Source organism: Sporisorium graminicola, chromosome SGRAM_1 (assembly GCF_005498985.1).
Source record: "Sporisorium graminicola strain CBS 10092 chromosome SGRAM_1, whole genome shotgun sequence".
NCBI lineage: Eukaryota > Fungi > Basidiomycota > Ustilaginomycetes > Ustilaginales > Ustilaginaceae > Sporisorium > Sporisorium graminicola.
Window position 1 is genome coordinate 2,827,611 of NC_043719.1, and position 13,960 is coordinate 2,841,570.

At 56.5% G+C, this 13,960-nt stretch overlaps 4 protein-coding genes across 4 annotated transcripts; 3 read left to right on the forward strand and 1 right to left on the reverse strand.

Moving 5' to 3' along the window:
- Positions 1-262: 262 nt before the first annotated feature.
- EX895_000994 (uncharacterized protein) lies at positions 263-2,298 on the reverse strand (the record flags this gene model as incomplete). The annotated part of the gene is made up of 2 exons (XM_029881594.1): positions 263-2,049; positions 2,136-2,298. 2 exons carry the CDS (start codon positions 2,296-2,298, stop codon positions 263-265), a joined length of 1,950 nt encoding a protein of 649 aa, XP_029742980.1.
- A 3,302-nt stretch (positions 2,299-5,600) lies between these two features.
- On the forward strand, positions 5,601-7,496 carry EX895_000995 (uncharacterized protein; the record flags this gene model as incomplete). Its single annotated transcript, XM_029881595.1, has 1 exon — positions 5,601-7,496. The coding sequence occupies one exon, from the start codon at positions 5,601-5,603 to the stop codon at positions 7,494-7,496; it is 1,896 nt and encodes a 631-aa protein (XP_029742981.1).
- Positions 7,497-10,786: 3,290 nt separating this feature from the next.
- Positions 10,787-11,773, forward strand: EX895_000996 (uncharacterized protein; the record flags this gene model as incomplete). Its single annotated transcript, XM_029881596.1, has 1 exon — positions 10,787-11,773. The coding sequence occupies one exon, from the start codon at positions 10,787-10,789 to the stop codon at positions 11,771-11,773; it is 987 nt and encodes a 328-aa protein (XP_029742982.1).
- Positions 11,774-12,139: 366 nt separating this feature from the next.
- EX895_000997 (uncharacterized protein) lies at positions 12,140-13,861 on the forward strand (the record flags this gene model as incomplete). The annotated part of the gene is made up of 1 exon (XM_029881597.1): positions 12,140-13,861. One exon carries the CDS (start codon positions 12,140-12,142, stop codon positions 13,859-13,861), a length of 1,722 nt encoding a protein of 573 aa, XP_029742983.1.
- Positions 13,862-13,960: the final 99 nt, after the last annotated feature.

Genomic DNA, 13,960 nt, shown 5'->3' on the forward strand with positions numbered 1-13,960 from the left:
ACCCTTTTTTCTCTCTCGCCAAAATTTCCTCGTTATCTTCGGATATCGGAAGCCAAACTCCACATGCACCTCCACCACGCTGCGAAGCCGCTCTCCCACTTGTGACTCTCACACGACACAGGCACCAACGCAGCCTCGCTGACAAGACCTCTCACAGTCACTTCTCATTTCTCACTATCACTCTCACTGTATCACTGAATGATGTTACAATGCCATTGACCATGATGCAAAACAAACCTTTACACCCTCTGATCCACCCACATTAAGCAGCTTTTGCAGCACTAGCGGGTCGATTAGCCGCCACAATCGCCTCAGGCTCTTGGATACCCGCCAACTGCTCGAGCGCCTCACACTGCTGCGTGAGCTCTTTACTCTTGCCGTCCAGCCACCGGATCAGATCAACCGCTTGGAACAGCACAGCACTCTTGGACCCAGCACCTCCTCCGGCACTGCCTCCCCTTCCCCTCCCCTTGCCGCGCTGTCGCACTCCATCGGGTCCCGCCTTTTTCGCTTTTTTGGGCGGCTTCTTCCTGCCCACGGACAACACATCAACCACATCCTCAACATCAGTTCGATCGTCAAGCCCTTCGTCCTCTACGCCCGTGCCAAATCCAGAAGACAGGCCCAACGCCCTCGCTCCGAAATTGCGCCCGTCATCCAGCAGAACGACGAGATCCTTGAAGCCTTCACGGATGTAGTTTCGCCGCCTCTGTTCAGACAGGATATGGTTCTGACGCTTCTCCGACTCGGTGAGAAGCTCCCTCCTGCTCGCTGCACTGGCATCTGCTTGGCTGAGCCTGTCTTCGTCGTCCTCGTGTTCCGTCTTGAGCTTTTTGCCAGATGCATTTTGTTTGCTGGCAGACCCTGGTCTGTTCGATGCGCGTGGCAGTTGCGCGACGGACCCCTGCTTCTTGCTGTTGCTACTGCCGATGCTGTTGTTGGGTTCATTGTCATTTCTGTGCGCCATATCAAGACCAGCACTCATGCGGAACATCTCTGCATGCATTCCCGTGAGCGATCCAAGCGCAAGTGCTGCCTGCGTCTGCTCGTCCGCTTCATTTCCGCCAAAGTGGCCCGCATGTCTTTTGCTGCCCGTCGCAGAGTTGTCATGAAATGCTGCGTGTTGTGGTGGATAGGCATGCTGCACTGGTGGCTGATGCGGTGCTGCAGTAGCCGAAGACCATTCCGACAAGCCGCCGCCGAAAGCTGTGTTGACGAGATCCGCCTCGTGGTGGAAAGACCGGCCCTTGTTGTTGTTGTTGCTGTGCGATCGTCGTGGTGCATTCCCTCGATTCGAGCCGTGCGGTGATGTGCTGGTCGAAGACGTGTCGTGAGGACTTTGCGACGAAGCGGTCGCCGATCCAGAATTGGAGCCAGACGAGCCAGACGCCAACGCTGCTTTGTTTTGCAATCGTCGCGCTGCTGCTGACATGGCTGGGCCTTCGTGAAGCATGGGGTCTCGACTCGCTGGTGCTGCTGAGCCAAGATCTGCTGGGAAACCCATGGCCTCTGCAGCTGCCGCGGATCTCTCTGCTGCGGCCGCCGAGAAGCTAGGCATGCCCTCGGGAAGACTCGGATCAAAGTCCCATTCGAAGCCTTCCAAGAAATTGACAAGCAGGTTCTTTTCCTTGGCGTCAAATAGCGGACCGTTTTGAAGCGGCTTGTTGTCAGCACCACTTGGTGTGCCGATGCCGAAGGGCGACAGGGTACCATTCGCAAAAGCGTCGACGTCGAACATGTTGGGACCGGAGGGCTCGAAATCAGGAGGCGGAGGTGGCCTTAGAGCGGATTCCGAGAAGCGCAAAGAGCCGATTCTAGGCGATGCTGGCCTGCTTCCTTTGGAGAGACTTCCCCTGCGGCTATTTGACCTGCTAGCCATGTGGACGTCGTCGTGACCAAACGCGATGGCCTGTGGTGTTGATGCCAAAAAGTGCGATGTGAGTCCGGGCGTCATGGGATTTGATGGACCTCCCCTGCGATCAGCGGAACTGATGAACTGTAGGTCGTTGAGGTCGAGCTCAGCAGGCAAGTCGAGCGAAAAGTGAAAATCTGTTGAGCCAAGAACAAGAGGTCAACATTAGCGACGAAAGACCATGGTGATTGACGTGAGCTAGGCGGCGCAACGGACTACATACCTTCGTACGGAACGGGCATGGGTGGAAGATCGGAGGGCTTGTCCGTCGAGTCAATGGATTGTATCATGGCTTCTGCCGAGTGCTGCGTTGCAGCGGCCGAAGTGGATGGGGTAGGCATGGTGCGAATGTCGTTGTTGGGTGGCAGTTGTACTACAACGCTCATGCTTCGTGCGGCGGGTGAGATCGGAATCGGAGTCGGTATACGTGAGAACGCGATGGCGAGGATGTGGTGTGCCCTGCTAGTTGTATCGAAGGCGTCGTGGCCTCCGAGATGACTGCTTGAAGATCGTGCTGCCTATACGGCGAGCAGTGTTTGCATGTGTGGTGAACTGATCGCGGGGTGCTGTTGCGTTCGATTCAGTAGGTAGAGGCTCGATGAAGGCAGTCGCCGTTTAGAAGGGCTGCAAGGGCATTGAGTACACCGCTACGCACGGTTTGTTGATATCAATTGGTCTAGAACGAGAGATGGCGATGTTGCTAATGCCGGACGCAGCGTTGATACGGATGATGGATCGTGACTTGTAGAATAGCGATGGATGCAGCGTCGCTGAAGCGTAATGCGATTCTCCGATGCTTCAGGAAGGAGGTGGATATGGGCGGTGACCAAGCCTTCTGAACGAGTTGGTGATGGTGACGATGAGTGTAGGGGTGAGAGATGAAGAGGTCAGCAACGGTAGAAGCCAAAGGAGAGGAGAAGCCAATCCGAGTGCGAATGGAGAAGCGACAGGAAACGCGGCAGCAGGGAAAAAACGGGCAGCAGTGCATGTGCCGTTGCAGAGCAGCAGCAGCAGCTCCAACATACCGGCTAAGAGAGACGAAACAACGCCCGATTATTATTTAAAAAGCAACTTTATTTTATAAAGAATAAAATTATTTTCTCTCTCCACCAGACGACATACAGTGTAGACTCAGCAGCCGAGATATATTTGCTTCTTTTCAGTGCTGCTGCTGCTGCTGCCTCCGCTTCGAGACCGGACAGCCGATTGCTTCGGCACTTTACAATAGACGAAACCTCCGGATCGTCCGAGATCATCTACGCGCTCTCTCTCCCTTTCCCTTCCTTGGACTGCGTCGTTGCACTTTATGTCGATAGGACGGTTTATCACTCGGTACCATCATCGTCGACCCGCTATTTTCCCCATCGAGACCAATCAGAAAGTGTGTTCATTTCTGACGGCTAGCGTCGAGTTGGCACGCTTTTGTCCACGCACTCGATCAATTTCAAAAAGCAACCTGGCGGGGCGGGGAATGGCGAGGCGAGAAACACAAGGTTTCGATTCCTGGCGCAACACAGCCGTGCATTTGAAGCTGTAGGAGCTTGTTGGTGGTCGGAGTGTGATTGAGCCTCTCCTTGTCGCCTTGCAAGGCACAAACCAGGGGCATAGGGGGCTTGTGGGGGACGGGTAACTGAGAGAAGATGACGAAAACGCATGCAATACGAAACTCGGCTGACAAGAAAGCCCCACTTCTCGTTAGGACTTGGTTGCGACGAGCGAAGCAATGCTTACAGTATGTGAGACGACGATCCGATATCAGTGTTGATCAATCAACTGGGGCTGCAGGCCAAGAGAAGGCCAGAACGAGGGCGCCCACTGCTATCGAGCAGTTTCTTCGGAGATTTTGGACCGGGCGCGCTCCTGAGGCTCTCTTGTACCACCGCTCGGCTCGCAACACTGCCGACCACGATCTTCACGAACCATCAGAGGTTTGAGGCTAGTACTGCAGGCCATCTCATTCCAGGAACTTGTCCGGAGCAAAGAGGACTTACCAATCAATCCACACGAAACAGGGATGCGGGGAAGGTCGAAGCAGCGTCGCCTGTCTCAAAGGAGAAGCCGGGCAGTTTACCTCTGAGACTGTGCCCGCCATTTCCAAGCAGAATTCTAGCTGCTCATCGACCGCGTGAAACGCTTTTCAAGAGCACACGAGCAGCGAAAGACCTTCGGAGAGCGGCTCCCGACTTCTGCGCAGCCACACTTGAAAATCGACTCGCCTGGCTCGGAAAATCGCGTAATTTTGGACGTGTGAAGAAGGCTGCCGTATTCCATTCTCGTTGGTCGTTGGTCGTTGCAGCACAAGGACAAAACTGCTTCCAGCACTTCGGCTCCACCGACGAGCCGCGGATGCGCGGATGTGTACCCGTGCGCTCCAACGTCGCTCAGCGGCTGCCTCGCAACCTCCCGGGGGCTCTCTATTCTTTATTCCTTGTTCTCCTTTCTTAAACAACTCGTGCCCTTGGCGTTCCCGACGACGAGCCGCGCACCTAGCTTTGCGGATAACTTGCAACAAAGCTCGCCTTTGCCCCTCGGCTCCGCTAGATCCACCCATCTCGGATAGCCACGCCGATGCGTACAACATCGAGTGCGGGGCAATCTATGCCAACCTTGGATTCTCTCTACGTCATGCGAACTTAGTGTTCTCGTGTTTTGTCCTTTTGACGACAGAGTTTATGATCTGGAACCAACATCGACCGAGTGGACCATGGACAAGCAGCTCCAAGCCGGTGTTCAACTTTTCTTCGAGATTAGCCTCTTGACACACATCATCTTTGCGCATCAGTACAGGCCACGCCGATCAACCTTGTCTTCACGTCATTGGCCCTCGGAGCAGTCGAGACCTCTAGTAGTGCCACAGTGCCACCCGTCCTTTCTTGATTAAGTCATGTTATCGTTGGCAGTCCTGCAAAGCAGCTTCTCTGGTCGCCATGCACACCGAGCGTCACCTACCCACGCGACCCATATCATATTTGTCGGAGTCGAATGCAGCGCTTCATCGTCATAGCGTTGCCATACATCATAGCCAATTCCTCGCTAAGTCGTCTTGTCAACCAGGATCGACTCATGTTGTTTTGAACTTGTTTTTCGTTCCCACGAGGTCATGGCGGATCGTGGGCCCGTGACGACGTACTGGCGCCTTGTCTGAGACCTGTTCACGTGCTGATCGAGGTGAATGTGCGAGGCACACAATTGGCACCCGCTGTGACTGGCTCAGAAGGGAAAGGACAGAGCGCCACTTCCAAGTCCAGCGACATAGGTGGTGCCTGCTCGCCATTGCAACGATTGTGTAGAATCACCGTCCGGATCTCACTTCAACTTGCTGTGTCGTCCAATGCATCTTGACGAGGCGGAGTTGGATCTTCAGGCACACTCACCCGTTGGTCACTTCGGATCTTCGCTGTCATGACCGCCTAGAGCAGCGAAGGCTCTGCCTGAGCTTCATAGTCCACCTACCCTCTTCCGCTCAATTCCAAAAGCGGGGCGGCAGCGGCAATCCACGTGGGATCCAAGAGAATTTCGCAATGTTAGCTCCTAAATTCGTACATTGGGTAAAGTCTTTGAGCGCCACGTGACCTCGAGTGTTACTTTTCGAGAGATGGGGAACAGACCCTCTCGTTCTTCCTGCTCGACCCTGCCACTGCATGTCCATCAGACCCCTATCTGATACCCATCATAGCTCTCTTGCACAATGGCACAAGGCAAGGCACGAGAGACAATCGTCTCTGCACCAGGCAAGGTGCTGGTGGCAGGCGGCTATCTTGTCCTCGATCCAGCTTACCCAGGCCTTGTCGTCTCGACTTCGTCAAGATTCTACTGTCATGCGCGATCAGAAACCCCGCCATCCTCTCCCAAATCCCCTCGCGCATCCGCGTACACAATTATTGTGCGTTCGCCTCAATTCGTGGACGCGGTCTGGGTCTACCAAGCTTCGACTGTGCCTGCAACTACGCCCTCGAAGGACAACGAGCCAAAGCCAAACTGGATCATCGAGCAGACCGCCGAGTCACGCGAGAAAGCAGGTCGCAACCCTTTCGTATCGCTTGCTCTCGCCTACACTCTGAGGCTCGCCGCCGAGCTCAACGGATCGGATGAACTCGAAGCCTTGTTGCAGCAAACTGGTCCGAAAGGCATCGAAATCACCGTAGCGGCCGACAACGACTTTTACTCACAGCGGGAGACGCTCAACTTGCCCGAAGGAACAGCACCGACGGTGGACCAGCTCTCCAGCCTCCCACCCTTCTCGCCGCAGAAATGTCGCATCAGCGACGTGCACAAGACCGGTCTCGGTTCGAGTGCAGCCATGACCACATCACTTGTCGCCTGCTTCCTCCTTCATCTGCAAGCCGTCGTTCCCAAGGGTCCAGACTCGCTCGAGACAGAAGATCTGGCCTTGATACACAATCTTGCGCAACTCGCACACTGCGCCGCCCAGGGCAAGATTGGTTCCGGATTCGACGTGAGCGCTGCCATCTGGGGAAGTCAGCTGTATCGACGTTTCGAGCCCAAGGTGTTGCAGGCGTGCCTCGACGAGGGTGAAAAGGTGTTCACCGAGGGAGAAGAAACAAAACAGGAGCGCGAGGCAAGGCTGTCGGCAAGGATCGAGCTGTTGCCTGTCTTGGATCCGTACAATCCGCTGTGGGAGGCATCTTCGCTTTCGGCAAGCGGCGAATCGCAGTCTACCGCAACAGAAGGGCTTGCTGTCTCGTCAAGCAACCACCAAGTCCCCAAGCCTGCGCCATTGCAGCTGCCGCCTGGCCTAGATCTACTTCTTGCCGATGTGGATGCTGGTTCCAACACGCCAAGCTTGGTGTCCAAAGTACTGGCTTGGAGAAAGGACAAGCCGGCGTGGGCTAAGCAGCTGTACAACGTCATTGCCGCTTCCAATCAGGGCCTTGCTGATAACTTGCTGCGACTGCGACTCTTGCATGCCTCTGACGCTTCCGCTTACCAGCAGTTTGTAGACTCGACGGCAACACAGCGCTCCACCGAGTGGGATGCGCTGCTCAAGACTCTGCCCCAAGAAGCTAAGGATGATCAGTCGAGTGCTGATGCAGACGCATCCGACCTAGACCTCCGCGTTACTCACCACACCGTATTGCAAGCGCTGATTGACGTGCGCAACAGTCTTCGCTCCATCCGCGCCGGTATGCGCGAACTCGGCCAACGCGCTGGTGTGCCCATCGAGCCGCCCGAGATCGGAAGTCTGATCAAAAAGATCAGCGACGAAGTGCCCGGTGTGGTTGGCGGTAGCATTCCCGGCGCAGGTGGGTTCGATGCATTCTACATCATCTATCTCAAGAGTTCGCAGAGTCCTCGCGATCTTTCGCAGCTCTGGGCTCAGATTCACGCAGTCAAGGAGGAAGCGGAGTCAAAGTTGACACTGGGGCCATTGCTATCGCGGGCGGGTGGGGCCAAGACCACATCAGACGACGAGGGAAACGACGGCGTGGATCATTCGAGCCCTCTCTCTGATCTGTTCAAGAAGCTCAAGGCGTCAGAACAGGCTGGACAGGACTTCGGGCTCAGGTTGGAGCAGACGAAGAGTGTCAAGGGGTTGAAGGAGGCTATTGCACGGTGTGCATGAGCGGCGAGGCAATCAGCATGTAATCCACTTGTTGCTCTGCATAGAAGGAAGTTGTTCCGTCAACATACCTGTGAAATGGGCTTGGCCTCTGACTGTGATATGAAATTGCTTTCAACTGCGCGTCTTGTTAATTGCAACCGCGTTTCTTCGTGTTGGTCTCGCTGCGCCAAAGAATGGGTCGCTCTTCTTCCAGGGTCCACTCTTCCAAGTTTGCGGCAAAACATTCCTGCCACTCAGCTCTTCCAACATAACACCATGCGCAAGCTGAGATGCAGTCGCCACCCAAGTCGAGCTCCGAAGTCCAATGCTCTGTGCTTCGGCGGCATTTCGACAAAGTCGTACCACTCTTGAACTTTGTTCGCGAGCACTTCAGCGTCGAAGCTGCCGCCTCGAGCTCCAAGCAATCTGCCAGTCTCTCTGATCAACAATGGAAGCGACTCCGAGGCACTTTGGTCGGCTTCAACGATCTCGACCTCCCCACTATCGCAAGCAAGACCAGCTCCTATACGACAGTCCACGAGGCCGTACAGGAAGCGCAACTGCGGATTCTAGCAAACGCAACCGCGGGCAGAGCCAGCTTTGTGGGAAAGAGCAAATACGATGCCTCGAACAACGTCCTTTTGAAGGGCTATCGTCGACCGGATGATCGTCTGGAGTCCTTCCGCGTTACATCAACCGGCCGACCGGGTCTGATTAATCTCTACCCCAACTCGATGGTCACATTCCTAGTTCTCGAGAAGGAGTGGCATTACCTTTGCGACCGGATTGGATCAGAGCGGTTCGTCTGGCTGCTAGTCAACACGAGCATCTTTGTACCTTTGCTTCAGCACGGAGCGGACGGGACCTGCTTTGTGCAGCTCACTGGTGCCGCGCTGAGCGAACATTCTACCGGAAAGAGTGCGGCGAGCGCGTTCGGAGTGAACGGTGACTCGAACGCAACGAAGGCCAATCGCAAGCATGTCGAATCAACGGAGACTTCCGGTACCCAGTCCGCTGCACTGGGGAAGGCACAACATCCAGTGTCAGGTTTGAAGAGATCTCGAACATTCGAAAGAGTCGATTCGCGCATCAGCGTGCGCTCCGCTACTTCAGCACCCGATCTGGATAATGCACGTAGTCGCACGGCAGCTCGAAGCGCAGCAGACAGGAAACCATCCGAGATCGTCCTCGTCCGAAGCCGAATGTTCTACGCACGCTGCTCGCGTAACAAATCCGGTCGTGTCGAGGTCGGCCTACCCAGCGTGCACGTCTTACCTCGTTCATCCAGCAGGAGGGAGCTCGACAAAGTGCTTCCCAGCAGATCTACCGCCTCATCTGGTCCATCTTCACGCAGCAAGTTGGACGCTCGCCTGGTCCACACAAAGCACGACCTCGAATCGCAAGAAGCCCAGTTCCACGAACGGCGAACACGACATTTGGCCAAATACGTCTTTCCTCGTCAATTCGGGCTGCACAATGTCTTTACTGGCGCACGCGATCTGAACACGACGACGCAACCGTTCAGAGACTATACGGTGCGAGAGGCCGAGATCAATGCGTTGGGTGCCAGGCGGACGCCGAAGGCGCTGAGGGCAGTGCTGCCGGTGCTGGCGAAAATACTGGCGCGGCACGATAGGCTCAACTACCGAGCGCTCTTGGACCGATGTTGTCCGTCGAGAGTGCCCAAGGGCAGATTGACGCAACAGGAGCGGCAGCAGATCGTGCAGGATCTGGCCGAGGTCGAGTCGCTGGAACCTACGTTCTGCCGCGATGTCCCCATTGCGTCGACGCAAAACATGACAGGCCGCGCCGTGCTAGCATCGAAGAACAACGGCAAAGTCGTTGATGAGCCACGTGCAGCTGAGAAAGGCCCAGCAAAGGTGGCGTTCGAGCTGGCACCACCCGCACCTCGCAAGCCTCGATACACCAACTACGCCGTACCCACCACAGGTCAGGTAGTTCACTTTGTCACGCTGGCCATCAAGTCTCTGCTACCACGCGACGTGTTCGGCTCGCTGCACAACCAGAATCTCGTCCTCGGGACCCTCGGCGACTTTGTCCGCCTCCGACGCTATGAGTCGTTCAACTTGCACCAAATCACACAGTCTTTCCGGTTCACCGATGTCGACTGGGCACTCCCCCCGCATGCCATTACCCGGCGCCACCGGCGGTTGACGCGCCAAGAGACGGAGGCGCGCAAGAAGCTCGTCCTCGAACTGCTGTACTGGCTGTTTGACGGGTTGGTGATCCCGCTCTTGCGGACGACGTTCTACATCACCGAGACGGCTGCGTACCGGAACAAGGTCTTGTACTTTCGCCAGGATGACTGGAACGTGCTGTCTAAGCCGGTGCTGGGCCAGCTCAAGGAGACGATCTTTGAACCGCTGACAAGGGCCGAAGCACTGTCGATGATGTCGTCGCGCAAGCTGGGATACTCGCACGTGCGGCTCTTGCCTAAGGAGACGGGTGTGCGTCCGATTGTCAACTTGCGTCGGAGGAGCACGAAGCAGGTACATTCGAATCAGCAGGCCTCGCCGGGTGATGCGGGCAAGGGCAGGGGCAGGCCGAGGACAAGCGCCGCACCGACGAAACAGAGAAAGGAGTCACTGATTCTGGGACAGTCGATCAACTATATCCTCCAGTCCGTTTTTCATATTTTGACCTACGAGAAGAGTCGTTTACTGAGCGGCGGCCACGAGCAGGATCAAGGTTGGTCAGACGGCGGGAACGGTCTGGACGTGCTTTCGAGCTCGGTGTTTGGACCGAACGAGATCTATACCCGGCTGAAGACGTTCAAGCAGCGTCTGATGCAGGATCAGTCCCGCGGCGCAGCCAAGAAGAAGCTGTACTTTATCAAGGTCGACGTGAGGTGCGCCTTCGACTCGATCGATCAAGGCAAGCTGCTCGAGATCATCGAAAAGATCCTAAGCAAAGGCGGCGGGGAGCAACACGCAGAAGGATACCGCATCCATCGGTTTGCCAAGGTCATGCCTTCTGCCACTCACTCATCTAGCGCACCTGCGGCACAGACGAGCGGCACCAAGCGAGAATTCGTCCGACTCGCACGCCCTGATTCCGAGCACATCGACTTTTTCTCCCTCGCCTCGTCGCTCGCCGTTGCCCTGCACGACGTGGTCTTCGTCGACAGCGTATCGTATCGCTACGAATCGACCTCCTTGGTGCTCAAGCTGCTTCGACAGCATATTACGGAAAACCTGATCAAGATCGGGCGCGAGTTCTACCGGCAGCGGGTGGGCATTCCGCAGGGGTCGAGTCTGTCGACGCTGCTCTGCAGCTTTTTCTACGCGGACATGGAGGCGAGGGATGCGTTTCTCAGCAGTCTTGCCTCTGGCGGCAGCTCGAAAAGACACAGCCTGCTCATGCGCTACACAGATGACTTTCTGCTGATCACGACAAGCAAGCGGGTGGCTACAAAGTTCTACACGGTCATGCGGGATGGACACCCGGACTACGGGTGCTTCATTAGCCCCGAGAAGACTCTCACGAACTTTGACCTGCTCGACACGATGTCCGCTGCTGGGCCGCTCGTCCCGCGCATCTACAGTGACGACTTCGCCTGGTGCGGGCTGACGCTCAACACTCGCGATTTGGGCGTGTCGACCGACCTCGCGCGCTACGCTGGGCTGGACATGCGCGACACGCTCACCGTCGAGTACAGCCGCCGCCCAGGCGCCGCGCTTGTCGAGAAGATGATCACGTCGGTCAAATCGCGCTGCCATGTCCTGTTCACTGATACTTCGCTCAACGGAAGTCGGCGCGTGTACGCTAATGTATATGCGAGCTTTCTCGTTGCTGCACTCAAGTTCGCCGCATATCTGGGAGAATTGCGGCGGTTTAAAGTGGTGTTTCGCGCAGAGTTCCTGTTTGGCGCGATCCAGAGGCTGGTCAGGTTTACGAGTCGGTACATTGGCTCACGGGTTGCTAGTGCCCGGGCGAAGCTCTATGCACTGGGATCGACCAAGGATAGGAGATCTGGGAGAGGTAGGAGGGGCAAGGCGTGGAGAGTGAGCTGTGCGCTTCAGCCGCGGTACGTGCACTGGTTGGGCTACTCTGCGTTCCAGAGCGTGCTCTCCCCGCACGCTGCGAGGAAGACGAAGCATGGTGGGGCGAATCTGCGCAGTCCGAATTATCGCAGTCTTGATGCTGTCACTCGGAAAGCACTGGTGAGCTTGATCGAAACGTGCGCGATGCATTCGTGCTACTCAGCTGCACGGAGGAGGCTTGCAAGCGTTGCGGCGAGCGCGCTGAATGAGGCACGCAAGTCGTTGCAGATCTAGACTTAACGTGTGGCTTCGTCTCGTTCGGCAAAGTGTAAATTCATCTCATTCAGCGTCTGTTGACTCTGCGATCAACATCTCGCCACTTCTATCGCGCCTTTGTGCTGCATGTAATCGCCGTAGGACGAGGTTGTGCATCGTGAGCTCGCAGGCGGAAGATTCAATCGCAGAGGTGTCAGATCCGCCTTGCGCACAACTTATGAAATTTTCTCGACTGCTCCACAGCTAATTTTGAGCCGCATCTGGAGACCAACACCATTTCGCTTTGCCATCTCCACCACACTCACGTAGCCGCACGCTTTTGTAAGATCGGAAAGCGTGGAGCATGGCCTCAAGGGATAGATCTCTCTGCGCTCGACCAGGGCAATGGCAGAGCGCGATGATGGTGACGCGACCCAGTCGGTAATTGCGCAGAACGGTGGTGATGAGGATGTTTCGCGAGAAGTCGCACTTCGACAGCGGTTGGCGGAGGCCAGGAAGGAAAAGCGGGGCGAGCATGACGAGCCGGAAGCGAAGAGGCAGAGAGTTGAGGAGAAGCGGGATACTTTTGGGAATGACGGGGAAGACAGCGCTCCTACCGCTGGAGAACGGCAGGCAGAGCAGCCGCAGCCGCAACGATCTGCAACGTGGAGACCCGCTCGGACATGGTCAGGTCTACAGCGCTCCGCACATCCAGCTATCTCCGCCTCTCGCTCGATCTACGCCTACGAGCGTCTCAACCACATTCAAGAGGGTACATACGGTGTAGTCTTTCGAGCGCGACCGCGCGATCCTCCTCCCGCACCATCCACCTCCACCTCGCCCAGTCCTTCTGTCTCCCGGCAACCTGAAGTGGTCGCAGTCAAGAAGCTCAAACTGGGCAAGAACGGGCTCGACTCCCACGGGTTCCCCATCACCTCTCTTCGCGAGATCCAGACCCTCTCCCTCGCCAAAACGCACAGCAACGTCGTACGGCTGCACGAAGTATGCGTCGGCAAGACGCTGGATCAGATTTTCCTCGTGATGGAGTTCGTCGAGCACGATCTCAAAAGCTTGCTCATGTACAAGCATAGAGCAAAAACCGGATTCGCCCCGAGCGAGGTCAAGACGCTCATGCACCAGCTGCTGAGTGCTGTAGCAGCGCTGCATCGGAACTGGATCGTGCATCGCGATCTCAAAAGCAGTAATCTGTTGATGAACAATCGGGGGCAGTTGAAGGTGGCGGATTTCGGGCTGGCGAGGCGATTCGGCGATCCGGTCGATGCATGGTTGGCGAAGAGTCGACCAAGAACTCTGGAGGGTGATGCCGGTGGTGAAAGCAAAACAGATTCGAAGGTCAACGGGCAGGAAGTGGAAGCGGGGATGACCGATCTCGTCGTAACGCTCTGGTACCGTGCTCCCGAAGTGCTCCTGCTCAACCACATCCATCGTGCGCGCGAAGTATGGCGCACAAACTCCTCCAAGCCTACCAAATCTCTCGCAGCAAGTAGCCTCTTTCGCCAACACTCGCAGCCGTACCCGCACCCGCGACCACCCCTCCCGCTCTATGACGAAAAAATCGACATGTGGAGCGTTGGCTGCATCTTCGCCGAGCTCCTCCTTACCGCCACCACGGGCGCTGGGCTGTTCCAAGGCTCGGACGAAGCCGACCAGCTGCGCAAGATCGACGCCGTCCTAGGAGGGTACAACACCACCAACTGGCCGGACGTGCTCCTCTGGATGGGCCTCCCGCACCGGCACCACGCCACCCCAGCCGTCTCACCCGCAGAGACGCAGAGGGAAGCAGAGCTGCGAAAACGCAGACTGCAGACGGCGCTGCACCCGGCCAAGCTCACTCGCGGAGCACTGGACTTGCTCTTCCAGCTGCTCCAGTACGACCCGCATCAGCGCATCTCGGCAGAACAGGCGCTGGAGCACGAGTACTTTACAGGTGAACCGCCGAGGATGGCCCACCCGGACTCGTTTGGAAGCTTCCCGAGTGTCGCAGCGGGCGAGAGCGTGGCGATGCGCGAGACGCCCAGTGCACCCAATGCGCGCGCTGCGGCGAATGCAGGGGTCGCGAATAGCAGCAAGACGTATGCGATGGAGTTCGATTTCGCCGCCACTTGAGGACGCTTCAACACTTTTGTACTTTTATTGCACTATACTACGGTCGTAAACATTCTTACAAGCTTTTCAAAACGGCGGCCCGGGCAATATGGTTACCTA